General features: G+C 41.5%; 2 protein-coding genes across 2 annotated transcripts in view; one reads left to right on the forward strand and one right to left on the reverse strand.

The window, feature by feature from the left end:
• The first annotated feature begins 1439 nt into the window (after positions 1–1439).
• On the forward strand, positions 1440–7063 carry ppa2 (inorganic pyrophosphatase 2). The gene is made up of 12 exons (XM_019861872.1): positions 1440–1673; positions 2488–2552; positions 2641–2685; positions 2770–2823; positions 3395–3514; positions 3733–3819; positions 3943–4069; positions 5080–5207; positions 5279–5364; positions 5453–5522; positions 5621–5660; positions 5747–7063. The coding sequence occupies exons 1-12, from the start codon at positions 1481–1483 to the stop codon at positions 5767–5769; spliced, it is 1038 nt and encodes a 345-aa protein (XP_019717431.1). The 5' UTR covers positions 1440–1480; the 3' UTR covers positions 5770–7063.
• Positions 6922–27622, reverse strand: part of tet2 (tet methylcytosine dioxygenase 2) — a 22095-nt gene continuing 1394 nt past the window's right edge. Inside the window, exons 2-10 of the mRNA XM_019861861.1 lie at positions 14365–17153; positions 14203–14293; positions 14017–14110; positions 13701–13909; positions 12601–12751; positions 12396–12485; positions 10948–11085; positions 10437–10791; positions 6922–10319 (exon numbers count right to left, since the gene is read on the reverse strand). Of these exons, the coding sequence (XP_019717420.1) occupies positions 8965–10319; positions 10437–10791; positions 10948–11085; positions 12396–12485; positions 12601–12751; positions 13701–13909; positions 14017–14110; positions 14203–14293; positions 14365–17110 (5229 nt within the window). The 5' untranslated portion in view covers positions 17111–17153 and the 3' untranslated portion in view covers positions 6922–8964. The remainder of the gene's footprint in view (positions 10320–10436; positions 10792–10947; positions 11086–12395; positions 12486–12600; positions 12752–13700; positions 13910–14016; positions 14111–14202; positions 14294–14364; positions 17154–27622) is intronic.

Consider the following 27622-nt stretch of genomic DNA (forward strand, 5'->3'; position numbering starts at 1 on the left):
AGTGCACCCTGAACGCCTTGGTGCTTCTGTGAGTACAACAGCACTCTGAATCCTGTTGAGATTCATGCAAACACACAATGTCGGCAAGCTCATATGTTTGGTCCCTGAGGGGTTTCTTGTCACATCATCTCTCTCAAAGTGCGGCTTTCCTAGAAGACCTAAGTCCAATGTTTTCAATGAATAACTTTATTGTACACATTCAGTCATTGGGCATTTTGGGAGATGATGGATTGCCATGACCATCGGATTGAACATGCGTACCGATCGAGTGAATCAGGTTGTAACGAGCACAGAATTCATGTCAACGCGTTTGAAATCACAACTCTGTGGCAACGGAATCAAAAACAACCATGCGCTTTTGGATTTCAATAACCCACTCACTCAGTCTGCAGATGACATCATTTGTTTGAATTGTGCACTGCGGACATACGAAGATAAAAGATGAAGGAGGCCAAGGGCCGATTGTTTGTTCATTGCGCGGTGCATGTGGACTTTGAGCTGATCATGCAGTGTCAACATTAAAGTCATAAGACTGTCAAGAGGGACGTGTTTTGCACAATTCTTGGAAACTCACGATTTGGAATGCAAAACAGCGTGGTTAAATTGTAAACGAAAGAAAATAATTAGAAAGAACACAATCCCAAATGAAGGGTTGTGCCCCAGTACGTGATCACAGGTCACAGCATAGATTTTTACGGTCAGGAATTGTCATTATTTTGCTCTGTGTTTTACTTACTTTCCAATTTGCATAACATCATTATTTTTATTTGTGTTTCATTCTGTTTCGTTGCATTACATTTTATCTTAATTTGTTTTATTTGTATTTTTTTTTGTCTGAAACTTTGTTTCATTGCATTTCTTTCCTTTAAAAAAATTTAATTCCACTGTGAATTTCGGTTTTATTTGAGTATTTATTTTACTCTGTGGAGATGTGGCAAATGACGAGTGGAGACAAAGGCGAGTCATGTCTCTTTATTCTATTCAACAAATCTAAATGTGAACACAGCAAACAGCAAGCTCCTCCCTTTCAACGCTTTCAGGTATATGAATGACTGTCACCCCAATATTTCGTGATTCCATTTATTTATTTATGTTATTTATTTATTTTATATTTGTTGATTTCCTTTTTTATTTATTGTTATTTCGCTCCAGAGAGTCTCATTATATTACGATGTTCCGCGGCAGCACAAGGGAAGTATTCGATTATCTTCCGGTTTTTATTCCCAATCGAAAGGTGTAAAAAAAGCGTTTTCGCAAACGCTGACTTGGTTATTCAATTCTTTCCTATTCAGCAAGGTGTTCGATCGTTTGAAATACTGTACTTATATTAACACGAACTACATTAAATGGTAATGAAAAACTCGTCACCTGTCGCATAATCGTAACGTTGATATTTTTATTTTTTAGGGCTTCTGCCGGAAGTGTTTTTACCATTGTGGCGGAAAGACAGGAAGCAGGAAGTGTGGTGAACGCGTCAGTCATGAGACCGCCGCTTTTACTCCGGTCCTCGGGCATCGTCTTCCGGCTACTCTTGGGGTCGTTTCCCGATTTTGGACACAAACTCCTCTCTCGTGCAGCCTATTTGCCGCATTTGTCCACGTTGAGAAAAACGATGCACTATCAAACCGAGGAGAGAGGAAGCCCAAACAGCACAGATTACCGGATTTATTTTAGTAAGTGCAGAACCGCCATTGTCGTAGCATAAACACAAACACACCCCCTCACAAGTGTTAATTTAATGGCGCCACCGAGTAATGGAACATTCCTAACAAAGTTTTAATGTTTTGACGTTATCTGGAATACCAACCCCCAGAAACGTTGGCCCGTCGCGTGTTCTACGTGCTATACGACGAAGTATGGAGGAGTTTTTAAGCATGTGGTCTGTGATTTTTCTGTTGAGTTGGAGCAGTCACTCAGAATAAACATGTTCAAGTGTGTTTGACGCAAAAAAACAACAACAAAAAAACCCCAATTACTGTTCTTTAAAAATAACGCCATCTAAAATGTTGCCAGTGTCCATGCCACTGGTGACAGTTGTGTTTGGTCAAACGCAATGACACTTAGCAACCAACATAATTGCTGTATGCCAAAGTGGGTTACATGAAGTATAATCGATAGGTAGCACGGTAGGTCGAGTTAAATGTCAATCTGAGGGCCCACTTTTTGTATCTTTTATGGATAGTAACTAGCAACCAGTCTGGGGGGCACTATACTCTTAACCCTGTGGAAAAAAAAAGTAACATTCACCAAATTGTGACATAAGCGGTTTCAGCCTGAGGCCAGCAATATTTAAGTCACGTTGAAGTGGAGCGAGTTACATTTCAGGCCTGCATCCTCATGCTACTACCCTCTTCTGTTAAAATAATGATATTGTTTTTAAATTTATTTTGTCACTAAGGTATATGCATTTGTTTGAATGAACATGTTTAAAAGATGCCATTTTGTTGCATTGTTTGATTGTGTCGTTTGGGCTATTGTCTCCTCCAGAAAATTCGGATGGCAACTACATTTCTCCTTTCCATGATATCCCCCTCATAGCTGAGCCAGAACAGGTAACCCTCATAATTCTCTCGTATGTAATCCATGGCAACTTTGTACTTGCATAATGTTTACCTTATGTATTTTTTTTTCTTTCATCAGTACAATGGTTTGCCAGCCAAAAAGGCCAAGAGGAACGAGAGTGAAGTACGTTCGGATAAGTTCTTATCAGAGTATGAAATTCAGCTCAGCATACGCCGCATGGACTGTAAATAAGGTCTGTATGTTCAGGTGCTCTTTAACATGGTCGTTGAGGTGCCCCGCTGGTCAAACGCTAAGATGGAGGTAAGCGAAAGTCACCCTCGCATGGTTTTCTGAAAACACCATTTTGTTGCAAAGTTAAGCAGTTTGGAAAAAATTGATGACGTCCATAAATTAGCCTAGAAATATGCATTACTAAAAATGAAGCATTTCTTACCACTTGAATACATAAATATGAATTGTATTTTGTTGTTCTTACACTACCTTTTCATGTCATCAGCTGAGAGTACAAAATGCCGTGTTTATTGCATTTTGAAATGTTCGCATATTAGCTTTTCTTGAACACTGATGGAAAATATACGCGTGATGCTCACCTCACGCTAGTACCGGTAAGCAGGTAAGAGACATTCCATATAATTTAAAAATGTATGCTTGTATTCATGAAATTACTAACAACTGTTGAATTTTGAAGTAACATATGTATTTATAATAATAATTCAGTGGTTTTTTTTTTTTTTTAATGCTGACAAAATTGAGACAGTTTTGTTTACACTGTGGACATACCTAAATACTTGCGCTGACCGTGGAGAATACCTGTTCACGACACCCACAAGCGCACAAATACGCCGCCATTCACCATTTCAACAATTTCCAGATTGCGACAAAGGAACCACTGAACCCCATTAAGCAAGATGTAAAGAAAGGCAAGCTCCGATACGTTGCCAACATATTTCCACATAAAGGTTATATTTGGAACTACGGCGCCATCCCGCAGGTAAGGCGGTCATCGTACCCTTGATTGTCATCAGCAAGTGCTACTGATGAACCATAAACATTTTCCGAACATAGTGTGATGTGGAATTTGCAGCAGCTGTAGTCATTGATACTTATTTTACTCATCATTTAGTTCCGGGTCTTTTGAGCTCATGCTTGCTTTTAAGTTAGTTTGTACAAAATAAATGCTCATTTTGTTTATATCGTTCAACGGGGAAGACGTGGGAGGACCCGAACCACATGGACTCGGAAACAAAATGCTGTGGCGATAATGATCCAATTGATATTTGCGACATCGGCATGCATGTAAGAACACTCTATATTCGAAGATTTTTTTTTTGTCTTTGTGGGGGGGGGGTTCTGTTAATTACTCTGCTTTTGTCGTTGAATCGCTTTGCTCATTTGGCATTTTGTTGCCTTGTCCTGTAGGTGTGCTCTCCTGGTCAGGTCATTCAAGTGAAGGTGCTGGGAATCCTGGCAATGATTGATGAGGGAGAAATGGACTGGAAGGTCATTGCTATCAATGCAGAGGACCCCGATGCCAAAAGCCTGAACGGTGGGTGTTTTCTACAGGTCATACAACTTAAGTCGATGAACAGATCCAACGCAAGCTTGTTTGAGCAGGTGTCGTGTGTGTCTTACTGTGTCCCTCCAAAAATACATAAATAAGTAAATTCCATGGCCTCGGCGAACTCCTCCCATGCCCGAGTTTTTGTCTTGGTGACCGCTGAAGCCACGTTCCGCTTAGCTGGCCGGTACCCGTCTGCTGCCACTGAAAATCTGACGGCGACGAGAAAAACTGTTTACGACTGTTGAAACTGTTTGCCAATGTCTGGCAAACATCTTTGTGACGTTTTAAGGAACTCTGACGGAAAAAAATGACAAAAAAATCTTTCGCTACATGCACAAACAAACGCAAAGCATTCTCCGTTCAGTGAGATACGGGCTGAAAAGACGAGTACCAACAATTTTATCCATGCGTGCAAGTGATCCACGGTAGTCAAAATCGAGCTTTTTGTTGTTTTGCCGTTCAATTAAGGAAAAGTACTGGCCAGTAGGGATCCAGTTACCAATGCGTCAACACATCCAGTGACAATTTGTTATTTTTCCATCTGTTAAATTCCAAAAGAGCTTGTCTCAACTCCACTCAATACAAGTTGAGCGTATTTGTGGCAACCTTATTTTGTTCACTTTACGTAGGATGACCTCAGCTATGGTCAACCGGCGCTGACAGTATCATCAAACCAACTTGGAGCTGTTTTCATTTTCAATACAATGGTTGCGTACAGTCAACAGTAGGCTGTGGGTCTTAATAGTTGCCCTGCGAGGTTCTCTCGGGGTGCAACAGTAATTTGACACTAATGTGAGATTTCTCGTTTATTCACTGATCAAAACAGCCGCAACTGAATTTCACGCAGGAATCATGCTCACTGACATGCCAATAAAATGCTGTCATTGCCTGTCTGTCAATGTGACATTTTCTGTATACAAGACTTTTCCCCCCAAGACAGACAAATTCATCTTTTGCAGCAATTCAATTTTTGTATTTTATTTTTTTAATAAAAGACATAGATGACGTCCGCAAGAGCCGGCCTGGTCATTTGGAGGCCACCGTGGACTGGTTCAGGAAGTATAAGGTTCCGGATGGGAAACCCGAGAACCAGTTTGGATTCAACGCTCAGTTTCAAGATAAGGTATGCTAACGGATTTAAAACAAGCGCCTATGAAAACCCGGTATGTTGAGGCTGTGTGTTCTTGTCCGAAGGACTTTGCCATGGAGATCATCAAGTCCACACATGAGCACTGGAGGGCACTAGTGCAGAAACAGACAAACAGTGGCGGGATTGAATGGTAAGATGTCAAAAGGTTGACTTTGCCGAGCCATTTTTTTATTTTATTGTATTTTTTAAATGGAATTCATGCCTGTTTTTTTTTCCAGCAAAAATGTGTCCTGTTCTGACAGTCCTTTCAAATGCAACGCAAAAGAGGCAACGGATGTGATTCAGTTGGTGAGACTTTCCATGCGCGTTACTTAGTAATGATCGCTACCAGAAGAGCGGCATGGCAACCGTACATCAATGATCATTTGTAACTTTCATTGACGCAGGCACCCGCGCTTGGTTGCGGACACCGTATTTCGTCAGAGGGTAAGTAGATCGTGATTTAGTTTGAAGTTGTTAAATACTCCTGCGCACACATGTAATTCCTCTCGCTACTTTTTCGACCTGCACAGTGGACAAGTGGCACTTTGTCTGAGTGACTGGGATACCCGAAAAGACATCATGGATGCAAGCAATCATTGCTATCAACGGCGCTCAACTTTTTGTGAGCAGTGTCTAGTCATGTCTGGTGAGGATCTTTTGTCATCTCTCGAAATAAAACGCCCGGGGTTTTGCTGTCAATTAAAGCTCAGCATAACATAGTGTACATTTTTTACATCATAAAATAGCACATTGTTGGTTTTTTTTTTTTTTTGGTTATCTTGTGGAGTCATGCTCCGTGTCCAATCCAGAGATGAAATATGTTTCGACTGCCATGGCATTTCTTTTTATTGTCATCATCCCATTTTTTATCATCGGTCTGTTTTCCCTTGCGGTAGATTGTCACATACGTCGCTGTAAATTCTTGTTTTTGATGCTTTCTCGACACATCAAAGGCCTTACCGGATTGGCAGAAAACGGATCACCATGTGTGACTTAATCCATTGATTGATGTGAAGACATGATGTTTGCCTTGTAGGCCGTTAAAGGAGGAGCGTACACACAAACATTTGAAACTAGGCGTGTATTTATAATGGTAAAACTGATCATTTTATACAAGTCAAATATCTTTAAATAAATATAAATTTATTGGAGGGAAAGGGGGAGAAAAAAAAACACCCACACCTTGGCAATATCAGCAATGATATAATAACAGCTTTGAAATAAACCGCATTCAGTACATTACAATACTTACAGCTGAATACCTATCCTTAATCCAAATTTTGGAGCATACCAAGCTTCTGGAGAACAAGGGAAGCCTTAAGAAATCAAACAGGAAAGAAGTGACTTTTAGTGTCCGCCTGCAAAAACGAAAAAGTATGAAGTACTCGTTGTTTGAGCCAAGTACATGCAGTACTCTTGTTATACCCATAAAGTCATTCAAGTAATTCTGACTCATAGCTTCAAGTATGGCGCTGCTTTTTCTTTGATTCATTTTTTTCTTCTTTTTTTTCCACTTGCTAAATCTCTTTAATCTTCTCACCACAACCTGCTACTGTCGCTGGGCTCTGTACAATGAACACATAAATCGCTGTGGATTTTACAACATCCAAAATATAAATTCCAATGTTTGTCGGGCTAACAGTAAACGTTGCGTTGACAAGAGTGTATTCTTGACAAAGACTTTACTGGAAAATGTTTTCTTTTGAGATTTGATCATTTGTTGGGTCAGTTTGCCATGTTGAGAACCTTCGTCGAGTTCAAGAGTTGAAAATTTCATTTTGGATTTTCACTGTACAATGTGACACACTCATTTACACCCTGTTTTAAATAAAACACTTTGTACTTTATTACATATACATAATTTTTTTTTCCTGAAAAAAATTTCGAAGTGCTTTCAGAAAACGAATTTGTTATAAGATTGGGTTAAAATTGTTACTATAACGTTACAGTCATTCCATTATATATCACATGAATTAAAAAATAAAGAGGAAAATCATACAATTGCTTAGTGGTTATAAATAAATTGAACTATACACAGGCACAAAGATGATACTCACTGCCCTGTAGCGAAAGCAAATAAATTGCCCTTAATTTATTCAATATCATACTTTCCCTTTCGTCACATCAGTGCATATACGTTGTGTTCATTTGAGGAAAAAAAAATAATCACCATCCTACTCGCTAAAACTTAAAAAAAAATAAAATTAAAAAAAAATCCAGGAACTTTTTTTTTTTTTTTTTTTTCCCCCTTGAAAAATCTGTGTGACGTATTTTAGAAAAGTTGAACCGGGACACAAAATTCAATGGCACGTCCCTGAATGAGGAAAAAGACAAAAACAAATGCAGGCAATAATGTACAGTTTCTTTTTTAAATGTCCCTGATTTTACAGTAACATTAGTAATTCAAATGTTCTAGCAGGTAGGTAAGACAGTAAGAAATGAACTTTTTCCACCTTTTAGGTGGCATGCAGTTAAACTGTAACCCAAAAAAACCCAAACAAAAAAAAACAAAGAAATATATATAGATTTTTTTTTCCTATTGCCAAACTGGTTTTGAGGTATATGACTGGTTGGTACTGTACATTATTTAACAGCCTTCTTCTCACTGCCTAAAGAGTCTCACATTGTATAATTTTTTTTTAAACAGGTTCAATAGCACCCTAGGAAACAAAGATTCATTCGAACACAAAGAGAAACAACGAATTCGGCTTAGCGCATTCTTTACAACAGACACACAACTTATACCGGTAATTCCAAAAAGGGAATTTAAGTTACTGTACACATCTCACCTGTTTATTTTACAGTTAGATTACAATAATCCATGAACGAAGCCACAGCAAGCCAGCTGCCCTTTGAAAGTGACACCCAAGCTGACCCTGTCCCATGCTCCTCAGTGTATAAAAAGCACATCAATTAAGCACCACAGACATAAAACTACACTTAATTTTTCACCATTCAGGCTGGTTCAGTGAACTCGCCCAAAGGAACATTTTTGCTGACAGTTAAACTGGAAAACCTTGGATAATAAAAAGCTTTTTTTTTCTCCTCTTTAAAATGATAAAGTAGCACCATTTGAATGGCTCAATGAATAGAATCGAAGTTGTGGAAGAAGCACCAGCGCAATAGTGTTCTTTTTTTTGGGGTGGGGGAGATTAAAAAAAAAAAATCATACATTGTGTTGTTTTACTTTGGGAATGTGTGGACCTTACTTTTGGATTCATTGTTATATCAATTTTTTTCCTCTTATGTTTTAGAATCAAGAAGTGCTCAAGATACACTGAAACATCAACTCTATGAATGAAATCAAATCTTTCCCATTATATCATTATTTCGTCTGCCGTATAAGTTATTGTCTCAAGACAATTTCAAAGACGACATATAATTAGCACCTTGAAGTTTTCAAATTCGGCATTCTATGCCATGTTGAAGTATTTCAAAATGTAAAATAAAGCCACCAAAGATGACGCTTTGTTTCCAGTAAAAAAAACAAAAACCCAAACCAAAACAAAAAAATAGGTCTGTGTGTACAATTGAGAGCACCAGATGTTTTAACAGTGTGAATCTTGCAAAAGTTGCAAAACAAAAATAAATACATCCATAGCAGGGTCAACAAATAAAGCTCAGTTGTTAAAAGTCTAAAACACCTGAACACGTTGGGTTAGGAGTGTTTGAATGAGGCCAGTGCTGCAGTTGGTCATAGCATAAATAAAGCACCTTCATTATTTATTTTTTTTTTCTTGAGGGTATTTTAAGCAAAGTGACTATAAGGTCCTGTGACCTTAGTGAAGGCATACGGAGATGTACTGACATAGGTGTCGGTTGTGCACGATGAGGACCCCTCAATGAGTGCCTTTATAAAACGCTTATAAGGAGGCTCCCCAAGAGATTCTGATGGCTCCGGATGCTCACGCTTCATCCCCTTTTTGTTGCCCTTGCCTGGCGTCCCCTCGCCGCCATTCCTGTCGGCATCTTCCTCCTTTTCTCGAGCCTTTTCTGCCATCTTTGCTTCCCACATGGCCAGACCGTGCTTAGCCTCATTCAAATTTTTGTGCTGGTAGAAGACCAAGGATATACGTGTTGGGTGATGGCGATCCGGATTTTTAAGAGGCGTTGTGGCGTGGAGCTCCCGTTTAGCGCATTCAATGAGGACCGAGCCGTGGCTCGGTGCCACTGCCACTCCACCGATTTCGGGGTCCAAGAAGTTGTGCTCATTGTCTGACCAAATTTCTGGCTTTTGCGGGGTCGGGGGTCTCTGTAGGGCTCCAGGCTCCTGTTTAATACCCGTCACCATGGGATTACCGTTGAGCAGACCCAATCCTGTCTGTGTCTCTGGGTTTAAACACTCACCGCTGAACTGACCGCCAAGCATCTTTGGGCTAGCAATACCCATTTCTTGCTTAATTTGCATATGGAATGGTTGTTGGCTCGGAGGGAACATTTGAGGACTCCCAAAGTATGGATTCGGGGCTCTTCCAAACTGATTGCCATGACTCCCGGCAGCTGGATACTCTCGAACTCTGTGGGCAGTGGGCGTTCTCGAAAGGGCGTCCATAAAATGGGGGTCGGCCACTCCGTTAGGACTACAGGGACTGAAAGCTCTCATGGGGTGGACTGGCCTCATGCTGTATGCATTGTAGCCATTGACTTGTAAACCATGATCGGCATAATTCTGCGGGTAATTGAGGTCGTAACGCTGATGGGCTGCATACTGCTGCTCCGAGTACAGCACTTGCCGTTGTTGTTGATACATGTCCAGTTGCTTTTGGTTTGAAGCATAGTATGGATGGTAGTTATCAAGAGGCATGCCTCCGTTACACTGATAAACAGGGTATGAATGTTTAGATCCATCCATGAACGAGTTGGGCGCATGGACCGGGGAAGGATACGGGTTTGCTGGTGTCGAGGCTTGATGATGAAACATGCCGCCTGGCTTTGAAGTGCTTGGAAAAGATCCTGGGTGGCCAGGGAACCTGGGATATTTGGCGGCATTTGGTGCACCGGGATAAGAGGTAAGAATGTTTTCGTGCTGTTGATGCGGTTGCAGAGAATGGCCTCCGAAGGGTTCGCTCGCTTGATCTGGATGTTGAGAGGCTCCCATAGCACCTGGAATAAATCCCCAAGAATGAAAGGATCAAAATACAATGGACGCAAGTCAATTTTGTGTAACTAGGGTTGCCAATATATATATTTTTTTAATGACCTAAGGGAAATGAGTTTTACCTTGCACAGGTGTGCCCAGAGCGACATTTTCACAGGTCCCGGTTTTTGACTTTGACGGGGTCACTTTCTCTGCCTTATCATGAGAGTTGTCTATCACGGTGTTCTTGATCGCCGCTGCTTTCTTGGCATCCAGCTTCTTCTGGCGACATGACTTTGCGGGCTCAGCAAGCATGCGCACCTGGCGGCGGAAGGCACTGAGGGCTTGAATGGCACCCAATTTGATTTTTTCCTGCTGACCCTCCTCGCTGCCATATTCATCCGTGTTGGCAACTTTATACAGTGGTAGGACGTGGAGCTGCTCATCCTCTGGTATCTTTCCAATCTCTCTGTTGTCTTCCCTTGTTAACGTACATACCTGCAAAAACAGAACGAGTTCATGACTTTATTCAGGGTATCCGATCCAAAAACAGGGATTGTTTTCGCACCTTTGTTGGAAGGGTTTTAAGATATTTTCATGTTTTCTTTTCCTGCGCCAAATACCAACCAAACATGACAGACATATTTAACTTACCACAGTGCTGCCCCCTTGCATGTTGTGGAGGTCTCTATGAGCATGAGCACAGAAGTCTAGACAAGCAGTAACCCCAGAGAAGGGACGCCCTTCTTTAAAACCCAGGCGACAATCAGGTGCTCTGTGTTCATGTTCCACCTGTTTCCACAGAACACAGAAATTTCACTCAAGATTGTTTCTTTGGAAAGTATGTGGAGTTAGGCCAACTGCAATGAACCACACTGGGGCGCCAGAGAGCAGACGCTCCTCTGTGTCATGTAGTAATTTATTAAGTTGAATGTCTCTTGATGATGTTAACAAGCTTCAACTTTAGTCAAGGAACTGGTATCAATCCACCCAAATGTATTCTGCAAAGTCATCTCAGAAAAAAAAAAACTTGAGAAAAATCAACTTGGGCGACTCAGTGTTTGTCTAGTATGAGTGTTCACATTGCATCAGCGATAGCACGGGCGAATGGACAATCTACCGCTGATTTGGAAAAAGATTTGGATGAGATCCTCAACAAGCTTGATTTGATACTTAAGCAGTCCAAAAGTCCCCACAATAATGACTTATAAAAGTGGTCGTAATTGAGTAAAAGGTTGTGGACCATGAAAGCCGTTGGAGCAGCCTTAAGCAAGCCCCGGTTACCTTGACAAGAGTGAATAGTCTACTTAAGACAAAGGTCAATGATCTCGAAGGGCGCTCTCATCGTAATCATATTCAGATAATCGGCATTCCGGAAAAAGAGGAGGGAGGTAAACAACCAAAACTGCTGAGGGGCGACAGGTTTCAAACCCCGATTGTGATTGATCAGGCACACACGACAACCGCCACCGCCGGAGGTTGTTACGCCCCCCCGGCTATTATAAGTTAACATCTTGTCCCAAGCTTGAAGAACGATATCACCTTCCTCGTTCGCACGTCTATCACTTCCTCCAAATAAGGCATTTCGTGCAGTATCATACCACAGAATTCATGGCCAAACTGAATTAGCGTAGCACCGTAGATGCAGCGTAGCTGTGTGCGCATGTCATTGTGCAGTTTGGTCCAAAACTGACACATGTGACTCTGATATAGTGACATGTTTAACGAACAAGGTGGCCAGCAATATTATTTTTAAAATAGTTTTTAAAAATGTCAAATGTACATGAAACATAATGACGTTATCAAATTATCGACAAAATATTAACTTTCTATCAAATGGCGTTCATACATCCCTTTACGATTGGCATTAGTTGCAGCTAAGAAATTTATATTATTAAATTGGAAATCCCCGCACACATCGGCTACAAAACGAAATGACTCATTATATAAGGGTGGAGCAGATTTAAAAAAAACGTGTGGGAACTTTTCTTGACACGGCTTGATCACACAGCAACTAATTAGTCTTAGAAAGTCTGCCAATGTCCGTACATGTCGATACATTTTACATTTTGAAACGGCGATAAACTGCTGAATTTCCTCACCTGGTTTCCATAAGCTTCAGGTGCCATATTTTTATACAAGGGGCCCAGTAAGGTGGCCAGACCTTGAAAGTTTTGCTCCAGTCTCTCTTCCTACAAAACAAATATTACCATTGTTAAATGGACAATAATGAATTAAATAGACCTCCACATTTAATATGAAATACTGCAACATCAGTGAAAAGTACACATATCAGTGGTAAAATACCTCTCTGACATCATCTCCTTGTAGTTTAAACTTTCTTGGAATTTTACTTCTGGCAAATTTGCAGCCATTGTAATACATGCTCCATGAGCATCCGAAGGAAAATGATGCTCCACATGCATCTGGATTTAATCCCTGACATGCACAGGTCCTCCTGAAAATGAATAATGAGAGTTTGAGGGTCTCATATCCATTAATTGAGTGTAAGCAAAATCAGAAACTGGTCAGATGTCACCTGCTTCTTACCATTGTTCTAAATACAAGCACACGATGCAATGTAAAAATGACCGCATACAGTCGTATCTTTACTTATGAACGTCTCTTCATACGAAATTTTCAAGTTACGAAAATCCTCAACAGGAAACTATTGACTCTTGTTACGAAATAAATTTCAAGATACGAAAGTTAAAAATACAGTCAGGGCTGCTAGTTGCAGCTCCGAGTTTCCTGAACGCAACATACTTTTTAGTTGCTCTGCCATTAGCTATTACCGAACATCATCCTGGCATCCCGTTGGCTAAGAGGGAGATTGACCGTATGTGTGTAGATAGATAGATATGTGTCGAAGCAGCTCGTCATTTGCCCGTCGGGCCATGAGGTGTTCCAATAGTTTTACGTAAATGTGAATCACCCAGAAAAAGTGTTCACCAGCTGGGCGCTTGCTCACTATACTGTTTGCCTTGGACATTTTCGAAGGATTGCTAAAAGCCAACAAAACATTCTTGGATCAGTTCTCTACAAAACGGCAGCCAAAAAAACACTCTGAGAGAGAACATGAACAAATTAGGGCAAAAAACGATGAGGACACACTTAAATGACCATGATTTTTATTCTTTATTTTTTACATTATGCACAACTCTCATTTATTGTGCAATAATTTAATTCTAACATGTATTTGTTACATATTTTGATGCATTTCTATGCTTTAGAAAACATCTATGTCTGATTTTTGGGGGTGCTTGGAACGGATTAGGGCATTTACATGGAAAACACGTCTCTATTTCCGAAATTTTCCAGTGATGAAATTTCTTCCAGAACCAATTCATTTCGTAAGTAGAGGTACCACTGTATGCAGTTTTTGTTTCTGCTTTGTTGTCACTTACTCTTCATTGAGAGCACATCGTCTTTGGGTGAGGGCTCCATGCTTTGTCAGAGTTTCACTTAGCTCGAGGTAGAGTTTGTCAGCTAGGCTGGGTTGGATGCCTTCCCAGACCAGGATTGCCACGATTATACAGGCTGTCTCACATTTGTGTCCAGTGCGTTCTCGAACCAGCACCAGTAGCTTTTCTTCTACACTGGCTCGACGGATCACCTGAATCATGAGGAATATCATCCATTTGTTTATTGCACGTATTTGAAGGGCTCCCATTTTCTTCTGAAGAATTGCATCGAGATTAAGACAGCAAAAATAGCGCCTACCCATTTTGCAATCGGGCACCCCTGTGTGCTTTTTCCTTCCTTGCCTGTATATACCACTTTCTCTATCCTGATGGCTTGACCATTTAAACCAGACCTTGGAATTAAAAAAAAAGATATTACAGTGCTTCCAATTGAACAGTACTTTGTGATTATAACAGCACATGCCACTGTAAAACTGGTGTTTACCTTCTCTCCATCTCTTCTCGTATACCAGCAACAGTAGGCGCTGATCCCAGATGAGTGTAGTATGGGCCCTCATCCTTCTCACTGATTTGTTCTAAACAAAGGGACGTTTCAGTCGTCATACCCCACATTATAAGTAATGTAACTTAAGTACGGGTAACTCACCAACGCAGTGGCAGGATGCGATGTCATATTGTGTTTTAATCGGTGTGTCGAGTAGACTTTTTATCGGGGTGTCCAATAGCTTCATTGGCGAATCCATGAATCTCTGTAGGAGTTGCTCTTTCTTGGGCGTGGAGTCAGGTGTTCTTTTTAAAGCCGTCATGGACATAGGCGCTCCGGATGCTTCCACTTTACACATGTCGGCGTTGGTTGACAGGATTGTGACAGGCCCAGAGGATTCCACTTTGACTCTATTTGAATTCATGACAAATGATTTCTTCTCAAACACAGGGGACAGTTGGTACTGTTTTAGACTTTGCTCCATGGAGGCCAGGATGTTGTTCTGCCGAGTATTCTCACACACAGACTGTTGAGTCTCCTGCTTGATTTGCAATCCATCCAGTTGCTGCTGTGAGCTGGGCAAATTGAATCTGGGTCCATTTTCAATTTTTATATTTGCGAGGTCAATTTTGCTATCCCTGGTGTTTTGCGCAGAATGGGGAGGACCCAGTCTCTCCTGCCTTTGTAAGAGATGCATACGTAGAGCTTCATGCTTCTGGAAGTCTGGAATTGGCGATCCCGGGTGAGATCCCCTTTGGACCTGAGAACACGCCTTCAACTGGTGTTCAGTCTTGGGATACGCCTGCATCGATATCTGTTGGTTTATTGCGCCTTGTGGCAAATAAAATTGTGACTGTGTCGAATTATGAGGGAGGTCTTTAATGTTAGGTGGGTGGCAGTTATTGGGTCGCTGCGGTTGAAAGTGCCTGGAGTCACCGCTGCCTGAGTTGGGAGAAAATGATCTTTGACATTGTCCTTGAAGACCTGCTGTGTTTTTGTAGTGGAAGTGGCTGCCGGGGTGTGCAGAGCTGTTTTTGTGTTGCTGGTTAAGTTGAACTTGACTTGGCTGAGGCTGACTGTGTGGCCTGAAAATGGGAGACTTGAGTTGTTGTTCTTCAAATTGCGGCGGGTGGGATAGTGGACGCGGAAGATTACAGTGCTGCGGTTGCTGCGTGGTGAAAAATTCAGGCGACAATGTGTCCTGTAGTTCAGGGTTGTCATGTAAGTGCTTTGACTGCATGGGGGCGTGATAATATCCCCCAACCTGTTGATCGTGCTTTGTCTGGGGTGGAGGTTTCTGCATTGAATTTGCGTTCGAATTGCATTGCTGCCACTCCGAATCATTGCTGCTCGGGGCTGAAGCGCAGTGCGGTTGGGCTAAGAGACTAATTTGTTGTTCCTGTACGCTGTTAGACCCCCGAATGTTTTCCTTAAACATTCCAGGCGACTCAAACCTTTGTCCAGACCTTGCCTCCAAAATCTGACCATGAACCTGGAGGCTACGTCTCGATTGGTCTGACACAGCCGTGGCGGAGAAGCCCCTCTTCTCCTCCCCCGCCTGGGATGACATACCCCTCGTCTCTTGCTTTGAAGGGTTCGGTTCCATCCAGCTCCCCTGATGGAGACTTGAACACGAGCTGTTCTTCTGCTGTGTGGTGGTATCCAGACTGTTTTCTAATCCAGCTGCCTGAATTCTCTGCTGTGGATCAGGTCCCTTAGTTCCCATGCCGTCAGCCCCGTGTATGTTTCCAACATTCTGTTGGAAATTATTGGGCTGAATCTCAAACTGCTGAGCATGACCAGACCCGGGTTTCCCGTGTTGCACCATGCTCTGTATACCAGAGTTGGGTGACGATCCATATTTCAGCAACACAGCATTCGTTGTCTGTAGAGTATTGAGCTCCTTAAAATTGTCGCGATCAAAATCCTGGTTCGCATTCTCATACGTTTGTTGAGAATTGGGATAGCACCGTGGGCCATTTTTAGGTTGTTGCAAGGCGTTGGCGATATTTGATGATTGGACTATGCCGGGGAGCTGATCAAGAGATCTTTCGCGGCCAGCGCAAGATGGCGGCTGCTCTTGGTGCTGTTGTTTTTTCTGCTGGTAATCTGTGTCATGATTGTTAGAGTATCCATTCACGATATAGTCGACGGAGTCAAAATTGTTGACTCCCTCAGCGATACCAGAAGTCTCAGGCTGTCGTTGTTGCAATTTGAGTATCTGAGCCGAACCGGGGAAATCTGAAGTCAAAGCGGAAGGCATACAATCCTCGCCCGGCAATTTTGTAGTTAGAGAACCATTCAGAGCGTCTTGTGTCCCAGACCTCTGTGGGGCAATGGATACTTGCTCAGGATAATATTGAGACAAAGTTCTCTCTAAGAGATCACCTGGTGTACTTTCTATTGTGGAGGTGCCTAGTACAGCGCCATTGATTGAAAGTTGTTTGTTTCTTGGCAGAGCAAAATGATCTCCATTAGGAATTGTACAATGACTGTTTCCTAATTTTATCTCCGCCTGAGCATTGCATTCAAATTCTATATTTTTTGTCAATTCAGAAATCTCTGAATCCACTTTAAATTTCTTCGGCTGGCTGGCCAGGAACGACTGTTCGGCGAGTACATGCTTGAAATCCCCGTTCATCAACTCTCCATTCATTGTGAAGGACCCCTGATCCAATAGCCCCTGAAGTGATCCAGGGTCATTGCAGGTTTCATTTTGCCTTTTCATGGAGCCGGCCTCTGCGCTGGCCTTGTAACTGTTCCAGTTTCTGTCACTGGTAATTTGAAGAGGATCTCCATCTGAAAAGGTTCCTCCATTCTGGAGTTTGTTTGAGATGTGACGGGACGTGGCAAGTTTCTTGAATGTCAAACTTTCTTCCGTCTCATGTCTGGTCTGGTCTGTTTCCATCTGGCCTGCTCAGAGTCCATTCACAGGCTGCCCTCTCTGCGTCCTACAAAACAAAGTTGTCAAACATTTAGCAATGGTGATTTTATTTTTTCATTACTTTGTTTCTTAAAAGGCTTTTCAGTTTCATGAATTATCCGTCTGTCCATTATTTGAGCCGCTTAGCTGACACAATATCAAAATTAATTATTTAAGGAAAGTCAAGCTCATCCAAGATGATCATGTCCCCCAGATGGTAGGCAAGAGAAGTTTGTTTTTGAGGCCTTTGTCTCCAGTACGCTATCTTTTACACGTGTGATGGTTATTAATGCATCCGAACAAGAGAAAATCTACGCATTTGTCTGCTCTGCGTCATTGACATTGGATGTTGCTTGGCTGTACAGGTTACTCTTCGTAATAGAGATGCAAACTCACTTTCTGAGCATTTCATAGATCAGGAATACAAAAAAAATAATAAAATACACAGAACCCAACCTCACTTTGACATCACCAGCACGCCCTTCAAATTTTTCAAACCTCTAACCTCTTTTATTGTGGAAAATTCTGATTGGTGCCTTATCTTTTTTTTTTTCCCCCTTAATAAATTTCTGGGTCAATCCATCAAACCTCCCTAATCCCACGCACCGAACAACCGCGCTCCTTCCATATAGTGGCACGCTCTGGAGCGAAGGGTTCCTGCTTGGCCACGGCTGCTAAAATGAAAAGGAACTTGGACTGGAATCAGTCCGAGTCGTGTTACAAACACCAAGCTCTTGTGTGCTGATCAACCTGTTTTATCAACTGAGCCACAGCCGAAGTCATATTTTCTGTTTAATGTTATTGTTAAAAAAAAAAAAAAAAAAAGCCCCATTATTTTTTTTAAAATTTATCCTGACAGTTTTTTGATTTTTTTTTTTTTTTAATATAGACATTTCTTAAACGTCACCATTAGGAAACTGAATGACTGCTCCTTCCAATCCTCTCCCCTTTATTTTGTCTGGCGCTCCGTCAATCAGCAACTAAGTCAAGAGGTTAACACCAGGGCTGCGAGAGAGTGCGGCTCCATTCCTTTGGGACTCTCCGGGGTTTACAAAGAACCAAGCGGAGCCAAAGCAGCTTGTCACAGTTGGATACACCCTCTCTGACAACAACAAAAAATAATCTTTGTGAACCTCGGACAAAGCCAGAAATCCCAGCTGAATGTAGGCCTGTTGGCACACATGCATCCAAACGCAATGCAATGGCAAGGCGCACGCAATATCCTGTCATGTACTCGGAGACATTTAGTGTTGGATACAGCCTCATGAGTTGAGAGTTGGAGATTATTTTGCAGTAGAAATATATGAATGAAAAAGCTTTGCATATATTTACTATTGGTTCGGTGAGCGTGCCTGTCGGAACACATAAGACATTTTAAAAAATGTTTTTTCCTTTCCATTTTTTTTTTAAGTGTTTTGATACGTTTTCTCTCCAGCAACATCTGTTTCCTCAAAGAACACGTACACACAATTTTATCTTTCCTATGACTCAACTTGGCTTGTATTGAAGCTATTTGTCTCCACAAGTCGGTGTCGTAATTGTACGTCAGGTTGCCCCGCACGAATATTTGTCATTCATCCAGCTCCCTCTTGTTTTAAGCCCGTCATTTAGCCTGTGCAGTTTGAACACGTCTTTTAATTGCTGTCTAAAAATCAACTTTTTAAAGCAAAATACAAAAATAACAACAGAGTAAGTCAACATTTTATTGACATTGGAGGTAATATTTTGAAAACAAAATAAAAAAGACCCCTCCCACACGCCACAGTAATTTCAAACATTTTTATTCAACAGTACACCAAATGGAGAACAACATAAAATACTGTTAGCACGAACTACTAAAAATAGCCTCCTTTGGAATAATGACTATGCTTCAAAATGTAAACTTCATTTTTAAGTTATGATCCTTCGTACTGAATTAAAATCATCCTTACGATCAAATGTGCTTGGTCCAAAGCTGACACGATAGATTGCTGCACAGCCAGTTAGTGGCGGCGAAACTGCTAATGTTTACGTGGAGAGGCTGCACAAACACTTGCGAGTATTTTCATGTATTTTCAATTCCACTTGGGTCCTACTTGTGAAAATTGTGAAAACGGGTTTGTTACATTCCCTTCTTTTTGACGACATACCTTGCAAACGGCTTCGTCGACGTCGCTTCGGACTAGCGACGGTAAGAAATATATCCCGAAGATAACGCCAAGTTTTGGCGGCCCACCAGCTGTGCGTTTTGTCGAACATTTTAATAGTTTCATTCCCAGCTGCAATGTTTTGCATCGGAGTCACGTTATATATTTATTTATTTTATTTTATTTTTTGCCCCCAGTCAAGTCCATAGTTATGTGTCCATAGTTGATGCCATCTATTTGGCGGGACACGGTAGTATGTGACATTCACCCTCACAACAGCTGCTCGGAGAAGCTCGTTCCTGTCATTCAGGTTGAGACTTTGGCAGCAAGGCTAAAGAGCGGTCCTGTTAAAGCAAATGCTTGGCAATGTAGAGTAGTGCAATAAGTTAAATGCTTGCCAAGCCTTCTTGCTGTTTTTTTTTTTTTTGTTTGTTTTCTAAAGTATGGTCTGTAAATATCTCCAAGGGAATTTGCTATACTTCCTTTCAGGAGGTTGTGTATTGTGCCAGCTGATTAGAGACAAGCACTGTGTCCTCCGTCAGATTCTAAGGTTAGAGAGTGAACTCTCCTTCGCTACACGCCGAGTGTAATTAGGTCAGATTATTTGCATCCCGGAGTGTTTTCAAATCCACCCCCTAAATATAGAGATAGACTGTGCAAACCACACAACCTATGACAACATTTGCACAACTTGGCATTCCAGCTGACTATGCAAACTTTTATCTCTACTCACGCCCCCTTTTTCCCCCCCTCAGTTGCACCAGATGGTCTCTTTTGTGCGTATATATCTGTGTGTGTGTGTGTGTGTGTGTGTGTGTGTGTGCGTGTGTGTATGTATATAGATAGATAGATAGACATTTACATTTTTTTTTAATGAACCACGTGATGATTGGCAATACATGAGTTCCGTCATCATACTCAACATTAATATCTACTAGCTTAAATGTTTTTTTCCTGTAGTTGAAAAAGGGGTCATTCCAACAAGAAAGTAAAACTTCAAATTATACTTGAATAAAGTTAAAATATTACGAGAGAGAAAAAAAGAAAAGAAAACTGTAGGAGAGTTCACTTGTGATATAATTTGAAAATTGCTGCACAAAACACTCCGCCAAGATTACACGTAAGCGCACCAAAAAAAAAAAAAAAGTTAAGTACAACTGAACTGTATTCAATGATTCTTTTGCATGCCACTAGAGGGCACCTTCGTAGCACTATCGTAACTAATCCCACACTTGAAGAATCACCGCCGCAGACTGTGGAAGAGAGCCCGTTGTTTGGACTAGGGTTCTTCAATCACAAAAGCACAAGTGCCAGTTGGCCCGATATGCCCCTCCTGCCGGTCAACTGCTCCTCACGCATGTCAAGACAGATGTTCCTTCATGCTCTCCATCTCGCCACGTTTAGTTGTTCCCGCCCCCTTCACACTTGTGATTCACGTCACATGGCACACTGTTGCAATGCTTGCAAATGTACCTCACATGGTCACTCATAACTACTGGTATGAACATCTGATACCCCTCCACAGATGCGAAGAAACAAAAGGCTCCTGTGTCTTCTGTCATCTCTTTAAATCCTTCAAAATGATATCCGGGGGGGATAAATTTAACGTTGAGTACTGTAAAATGAATTGAATGAAATATGATTGCGGTGGTGCCAAAGACAAAGTTACATTTGGTGAATGTTTGCGTTTTTTTTTTTTTTTTTTTTAAGCCTTGATCTATTTTTGGTTGTGAAACAGCCAGAGGTTGTGTTGGAATGTTGAGAATTTTTAGCTTGGTGACTGACTATTTTTTTTCCTACCCCCTTGTTTTTAAAATAGAGCAGGCCTCTTCTATAGGGGCAATTTTACACTGGTGCAAGGTGGAACGGAGCCACTCTCTTCCTTTGCAAATACCATTTATCTGATAAGTAGGGAATAACTCTTGGTGGGAGTTGTTTGGAAGTAAGTTGTCAAGTTAAGTTGAAGTCTGGAAGACGCGGATTAGTTTTTCATGCCACTTATATGTTTTATGTTTTTTTTTGTGGGGGGAGGGTGGGGCTCATGAACAAACGTGACACTGCTCTAAAAAAAAAAAAACTGGTCTACTTTTCCAGGCTGGTACAGTAGAATACTTTCTTGATATAGTGACCAAGTTAAGTGTGATGTAAGAGTATGCGGATTAGATACTAGCCTGAAAAACCGGATGACTGATAGATTTTTTTCCTCTCACATCATGACTGAAACCATATAAAGAAGTCAAATAAGTTACTATCATGAGGGGTTTGGTGACAAGAAAATTCTTAGAATATATCTCTTTATTGCACATGAGAATATAAAATGTTGGTCGACATTTTAGAAAAGATCATGGAAGTTGACATGTTTGAACTGCTTTCACGGGCCACATAAAATAATGTGGCGGGCCAGATCTGGCCCCCGGACCTTGAGTTTGAACCTGTGGCCTATGTAATTTAAAAAAAAAAATCGTATGTTGTTCTAATTTTATTATTATTATCCATCTGATATCCAATTTGTGTCCCCCCACCCCACAAAAAAGTATATATATATATATAATTTTTTCCATTATATAGAAAGAGTATTTTCTTACGACAAGGAATTATTGTTCTGGTATGTCATGACTGGGAATATATTTCTCCTTCCAAATATATAGGGCAATATAAATATTCCACATCATATACAAACCGATTGCCCAATGCTCATTATCTTGTTCAAACTAGCAACTAAAGTTAATAGATGAGCCCAATCACAATGCGTTGGAAATACTCTTCTGTTTGTAATTTGGTTCCCTCGAGAACTTCCTCCTCCTCCTCCTCCATACCAGCATCACTGTTCTTTATGTTTAATGCAGAACAGATGTAGTCGACTTTGTGGGGAGATTCCCCTTTTGCTATCTTTGTCGTCCTGCAGCTATTGCTGTAATTGCATTCACGTGTTATTTTTTTTTTCTTCCCCATCTTGTTTCTTTACTCTTACTTCACTAGTTATGTGTTCCATTTGTAAGACACTATCTGCCTTCTAATATCGTAGAAAGGGTTCTGTCAGTCGTCATCTGTACCTGTGGGTAAAAAACAAAAAAAACAAAAAACAAAAAAAAAAAGCAGTTTTTTGTTTTTTTTGGTTTTTTTTTTTGTTTTTTGTTTTTTTGTTTTTTACCCACAGGTACAGATGACGACTGACAGAACCCTTTCTACGATGGAACTTTCCTGTACGACTGAGAGCCTCCACAAGCAAACTGCCTTCTAATAGTTATTCAATCACAACTAGGTATTACTTCATAGATTATAATTGTGGAGCACAGAGACGTTGTTGAAATGATTTTCTCGATGGCACTTGAGTATTAGTTACCTCCACCCGGGGAAAGTTTTTCCACACTGTTTGCTTTTGTCTGAAGTCAGGTCATGCAAACGTACAAAAGAGTGCAGTCATCAGATGGGGCACCCGTGAATTCTTTAGGATGTGAAAAGAATCCCTTGCAGACCGAAGACTCCATCCACAAGCCACATCTAAACAGTACCATTCATACATGCGTTCATTCCATAAACATAAAAACGCCCGACTTTTTTTTGGGGGGGGGGGGTCATGTCGGAATGTTTCCAGATGACTTTGTCAACGACAAAGGGCATTACTGTCAATGTTTTCCAATGAAGAACCGTGATGGGTTCAAAAGTCATTGAGTTGTTGAAACTTTTGAAAAAAGAAGTGACCTGAGTGGTTGCGCTGCATGTAAAAGGGTGAGGCTTAACCGCTTGAACCGGCTGAACTGGCTGAACTGCTAACAAACGCAGCCTTGATATTTTTAGTAATTGCAATTCATTTACTGTTGAAGAAAATGGATTTTCTGTCTTTTTTGGAGACAGTTTTTGAAGTGGGTGAGCAAACTGTAAGAAGAGATCTCAATAAATCCGGCACCGTTAAATAACTGATGACGAGACTACAATGTGACAACCCCTCGATCCACAATTGGCTTGGCTAAAACTGTGCGCGTGCGTTTTTTTTTTTTTGGGGGGGGTGCGCATTCCTGTTTTCCACAGGAGGTCACATCTGATAGTAAACAGCAGTTGACCCTTAGCCTAGATCAAACTCTATCAACCAACTCATCACTGATCTGAAAGTAGAAGAGACCTTTCTTGACGTCAGACCCCCCCCCCCCCCCCCCCCCCACCTCCACGAAGATTCCGAAACCCTCTGCGCAAAGCACGCAGATATAAATCAAACTCCTTTTTGCTCGGTCTTAAAGCATCATGGGGCACGGAGACGAGACGAATTCAGCCAGCGTCCGACCCCTCTCACGATGCCCCCCACCCCACCCCCCAAAGCCTCCTGACAAAGCTGCGCGTCTCCTTCCAACTGCTTGTCTTCTTGCTCACGACCCCCCTTTGTCTGTTACGGCAGTCAATATATCTGACTAACTTGATGAAGTGCGCGCGGAGAAAAGTTAATTTATTTCAGGCCGCGCGGTCGCCATGGTTACCAGCCGACGAGCGCTCCAAAGACCATCTGGTCTGAACATTACCCCAGCGCCGCCGACGACGGGACAGGCTGCGTCTTTCTTTCTTGCGCTAGCGTCAACGCTGCTACTCTGCACCTTCAATTGCACTCACGATGATTCAAATCTCAAAATTAACATTTTCCGTTGCCATTGAGAGAAAAAAATACAACACTGAATTCAAATGGGAAGTCACATGATGAACAATTGCCTCGATCAGTGTTAGTTTTTATTCCGTTTGGGGCTTTTGCCTTCAACTGAAGAGGTGTGATACACTCAATGGGCATTTTGTGAAACGTTGCCTTCTGTTTTGCATGACCAGTTTTATGCGGGCGTCACTACAAACAGGAAATAGGTGTTGAACAGTCAACACAGGAAATGAAATCTTTTTTAAAAAGGTCATATTAACGTGACGCATAGCGTAGCAGACCTATTTCTGAGTAGACCCGATGCTTTAACACTTTCATGCACCACTAATAACCTGTAACCTGATAACGTGATAGGCTGTCCACTGTCGTAACCGCTGTGCCTGAAAGGGTTCAAGTTACGCTATGCTATTTCATTTAAAAAAAAAAAAAAAAAATTTAAACGCAAGCCACACTTCCAATGAAGTGGCCCAAATACATCTAAAGCAGTGGTTTTTAACCTGGGTTCGATCGAACCCTCGGGGTTTGGTGAATCGGTCTCAGGGGTTCGACGGAGCCTCTGCCATACAATTAAATAAAAAAACGACTTATGTCTTGAAATTTGATTTCCTTTTTTTCTGTGTTTCATAAATGTGTTTTTTCATGTCTTGTATTTGTAAAAAAAAAAAATAAAAAATCATATTTTTTTTATTTTTCACGAATGAAGAGTTCGGTGAATGTACATGTTTAACTGGTTGGGTTCGGTACCTCGAACAAGGTTAAGAACCACTGATCTGAACAAAAGATAACCAAGTCTTATGTCGATTGTAAAATGAACTGAAATGAGTTAAACATCAATCCTTTTGTTCCGGCGGCATTTCCGTAGATTCTCGATCTTTAGGACACAAAAAGCATTGTCGTTTTCCCTTTGGGTACTCCGATTGGAAAGACACCACTTGTTGGATTGGTTCCACTTTGGAAACCTTATATTGGGCTCAAATCCCCTTGATGTTGACAGAAGTCGTCGCTGATGTCATTCAAAAGGGTTTTGGTTTTGAATGCCGTTTAGAACCAGCTGTCTGTCTTTTTTGCTTCATGTGTGGACAACAGGGGGGCATGGGCGGTCGGGGGGGCTGGGTGGGCTACTAACCTTTTCAATGATAGCTTCTAGCTGTGCAGTACTCTATGTCTGACATTTTGGAAAGGGGCAACCAGCCTACACATGCAGGCACGATGGGCATCGTTTGAAATTGGTTCTCGTGAGATTTACAGGAGTGCAACAGGCAATCTATTTTGGGATATCAACATTTGCTCATTCATGTTGCGAAAAGAATTATGTGCATGTGAAAAGGTTGTTTCCTTTATTTTTAAACGTTCCGTGAGGTTCCAGTGATGTTTTTTTTTTTGGTTTGTGGTTTTTTTTTTTTTTTCCAAAGCCTCATATCTAAAACATTTTTGGACCAAGTCCTTATTCGTAGCATTTGCATGTCAATCTTCCTTACGCAAGTAGTGGATCTATACTTTCTACTCAACTATCAGATAGTAGAACTCATTAATTAAAAAAAAAAAAAAAAAAAAAACAAACGTTCAAGCAAACTGTGTTAGCGATTCGTCGCCAGTCTGAATCCAGTCAAGTAAAGATGGTGTTCAATTTGGGATACTTACGTAACCTCGTGCCTGCCACGTTACCGAACGCTACGATAGTGTTTGTAAACACAGCGGCCATGTGCGTGCGCTCATGTGGAGGAAGTTTTTCCGTCACTGCCCTCGCCGTCTCAACCCTCGGGGGTTAAATACGGACATCGAGGTCTGGATCGCTCGCCCTGGACTGGTCACTCAAAACAGAACCTCACACAGCGCGCGTCGTAATCTGAAGTGGGCTTCATTTCTCTTTGTCATCCGCTTTTAGAATTATCATGACTTGGTAGCTTTGCCTGATTGAAGATAGTCCCCACGTTCACTCCTTTTTTTATTATCGCTTCGACATCGAGCTCCCTGCATCGTTTGTACAATACTCCAAAATACTTTTCCTCATGTGTATTTGTCCTGAAATATGCAAATGTCAAGAAACGGGAATGCAATTCCTGAGCCGATTACATTCTGTACTGCTCTTGTTCTGCTTCCCCACATTGCAAACCAACCCACCAATAGCACACAAGGGCGGGGAAAAAAAATAAAAAGAAATCAGTCCGAAAGAAATCAATACACCACACTCTGACATGGCCGTTTGCTTTCAGGAAAGCAGCGAAGCTGCCACCAGTGTTCAAACCGCCCGGTGCTTGTTTTCCGTGTTATTTGTGCAACTACCTCTGGGTGGAAATATGATGCGTGGGCTGGACAGAGTAGGGTCAGAGGTGAGGGGCTTGGGCATTGTAAGAGGCCAGCATTGTTGCGACGCGCTATGGCAACTGGACATTCTTTCTTGAAGGTGAAATTGTCTTCTTTTTTTTTTTTGTTTTGGGTGGCCCTGGAAGTGACATAAAGGGGACTTTAGAGCCTCGGCGGAGGAGCAAGCGCACGGCTTTTTCTGTCGATGTGGATAGAGGAGAGAGCAATGTGAATGTGATTGATCTACTCGGCCCTTCCCCCATGAAACCCCCATGGGCCTATGAAAGCTCCCTGTGCCTCTTCGGGTTGGTGAGGTAGCAGCAGCAATGCAGATAGTCATGAAGATGCGATGTGAACACTAAAGATACAGCAAAAAAAAAAAAAAAAAAGTTTTCTACTCGGGAATGCCGTTTTTTAAATGGCCACTAGGATCATAGTCCTAGCATAGAGCATGTTAATGCATTATTATTACATTTTTTTTAAGTCTCGTGTCGTCTCAATGAAAAGTAGGATGCGCAAGAAGAAGCGCCGTCATGACACAACGTCATCAAAAGACCATGAAAACCATATCAAAACAACCACTTCAAGAGGGGTGCACCCTGCACACAATTCCAAAGTTTTCTGACTCATTGATCATTATTTCTTTTGTTATTAACCAGTCATAACAAAAACAGGACGTTTGGTGTGGAAAAGCCCTAACTCGAAGACCACGGAGTGTGTTGATTGTCCAATTTCTGTGAAAATTTGTGACTCCGTCTTCACTTAAATCCTTCATTGTCGGGGTGAGCGTCGCCTTGTCTTGTTTCCAGCATTAACGGACAACCAAATCGGTTTGTTAAACGACCAAGGCAAAAAGGGCCCAAATAAAATTCTCTACCTTGAAGCAAGTCTGCGTTAGCCTTTTACCCCGAGGGACATTGTGACAGCAGTTCCCCTGTGGTCGTTGGAATACACAAGTCTAATACACAAACCTGAGGGAGATCTGTTAGATTCTAATTGGCCAGATGGTAATCATTCAGTAGCACTTGCAGGAAAAGAAAAACACACAAAAAAAAAAACAACTAATTAGCTATTTGCTGTTAAGGCCTAACGCATGCAAATTGACATGTTATTGTGACTTTCAGGGGCTAATTGTGCTTGTTATGCAAACCGTTGACACGCTCTTATCACTTTGAATCGTGCTATCAGTTTATGTTAGCCCTGTGTTTTTCTTCTGTTATATCCTCGCTCAGCCCTCTTGTGCTATTAACCTAAATATTTTTTAAAAAAATGTAAATCGTTATTCCTTGCTTGAATTCAAAACTACGCTTTTTGGAGTTATTTCGAAAAACAAGCTATAATAAATCAAGCAGCGGATCCATGTCGACAGAAATTCAAATTAGGTTCGAGTTTCTTCAAGTCAAATCTTTCCCACCATCCCGGCTTCCGCTGACC

The sequence above is a fragment of the Hippocampus comes genome, unplaced genomic scaffold (genome assembly GCF_001891065.2).
Source record: "Hippocampus comes isolate QL1 unplaced genomic scaffold, H_comes_QL1_v1.1 scaffold7, whole genome shotgun sequence".
NCBI lineage: Eukaryota > Metazoa > Chordata > Actinopteri > Syngnathiformes > Syngnathidae > Hippocampus > Hippocampus comes.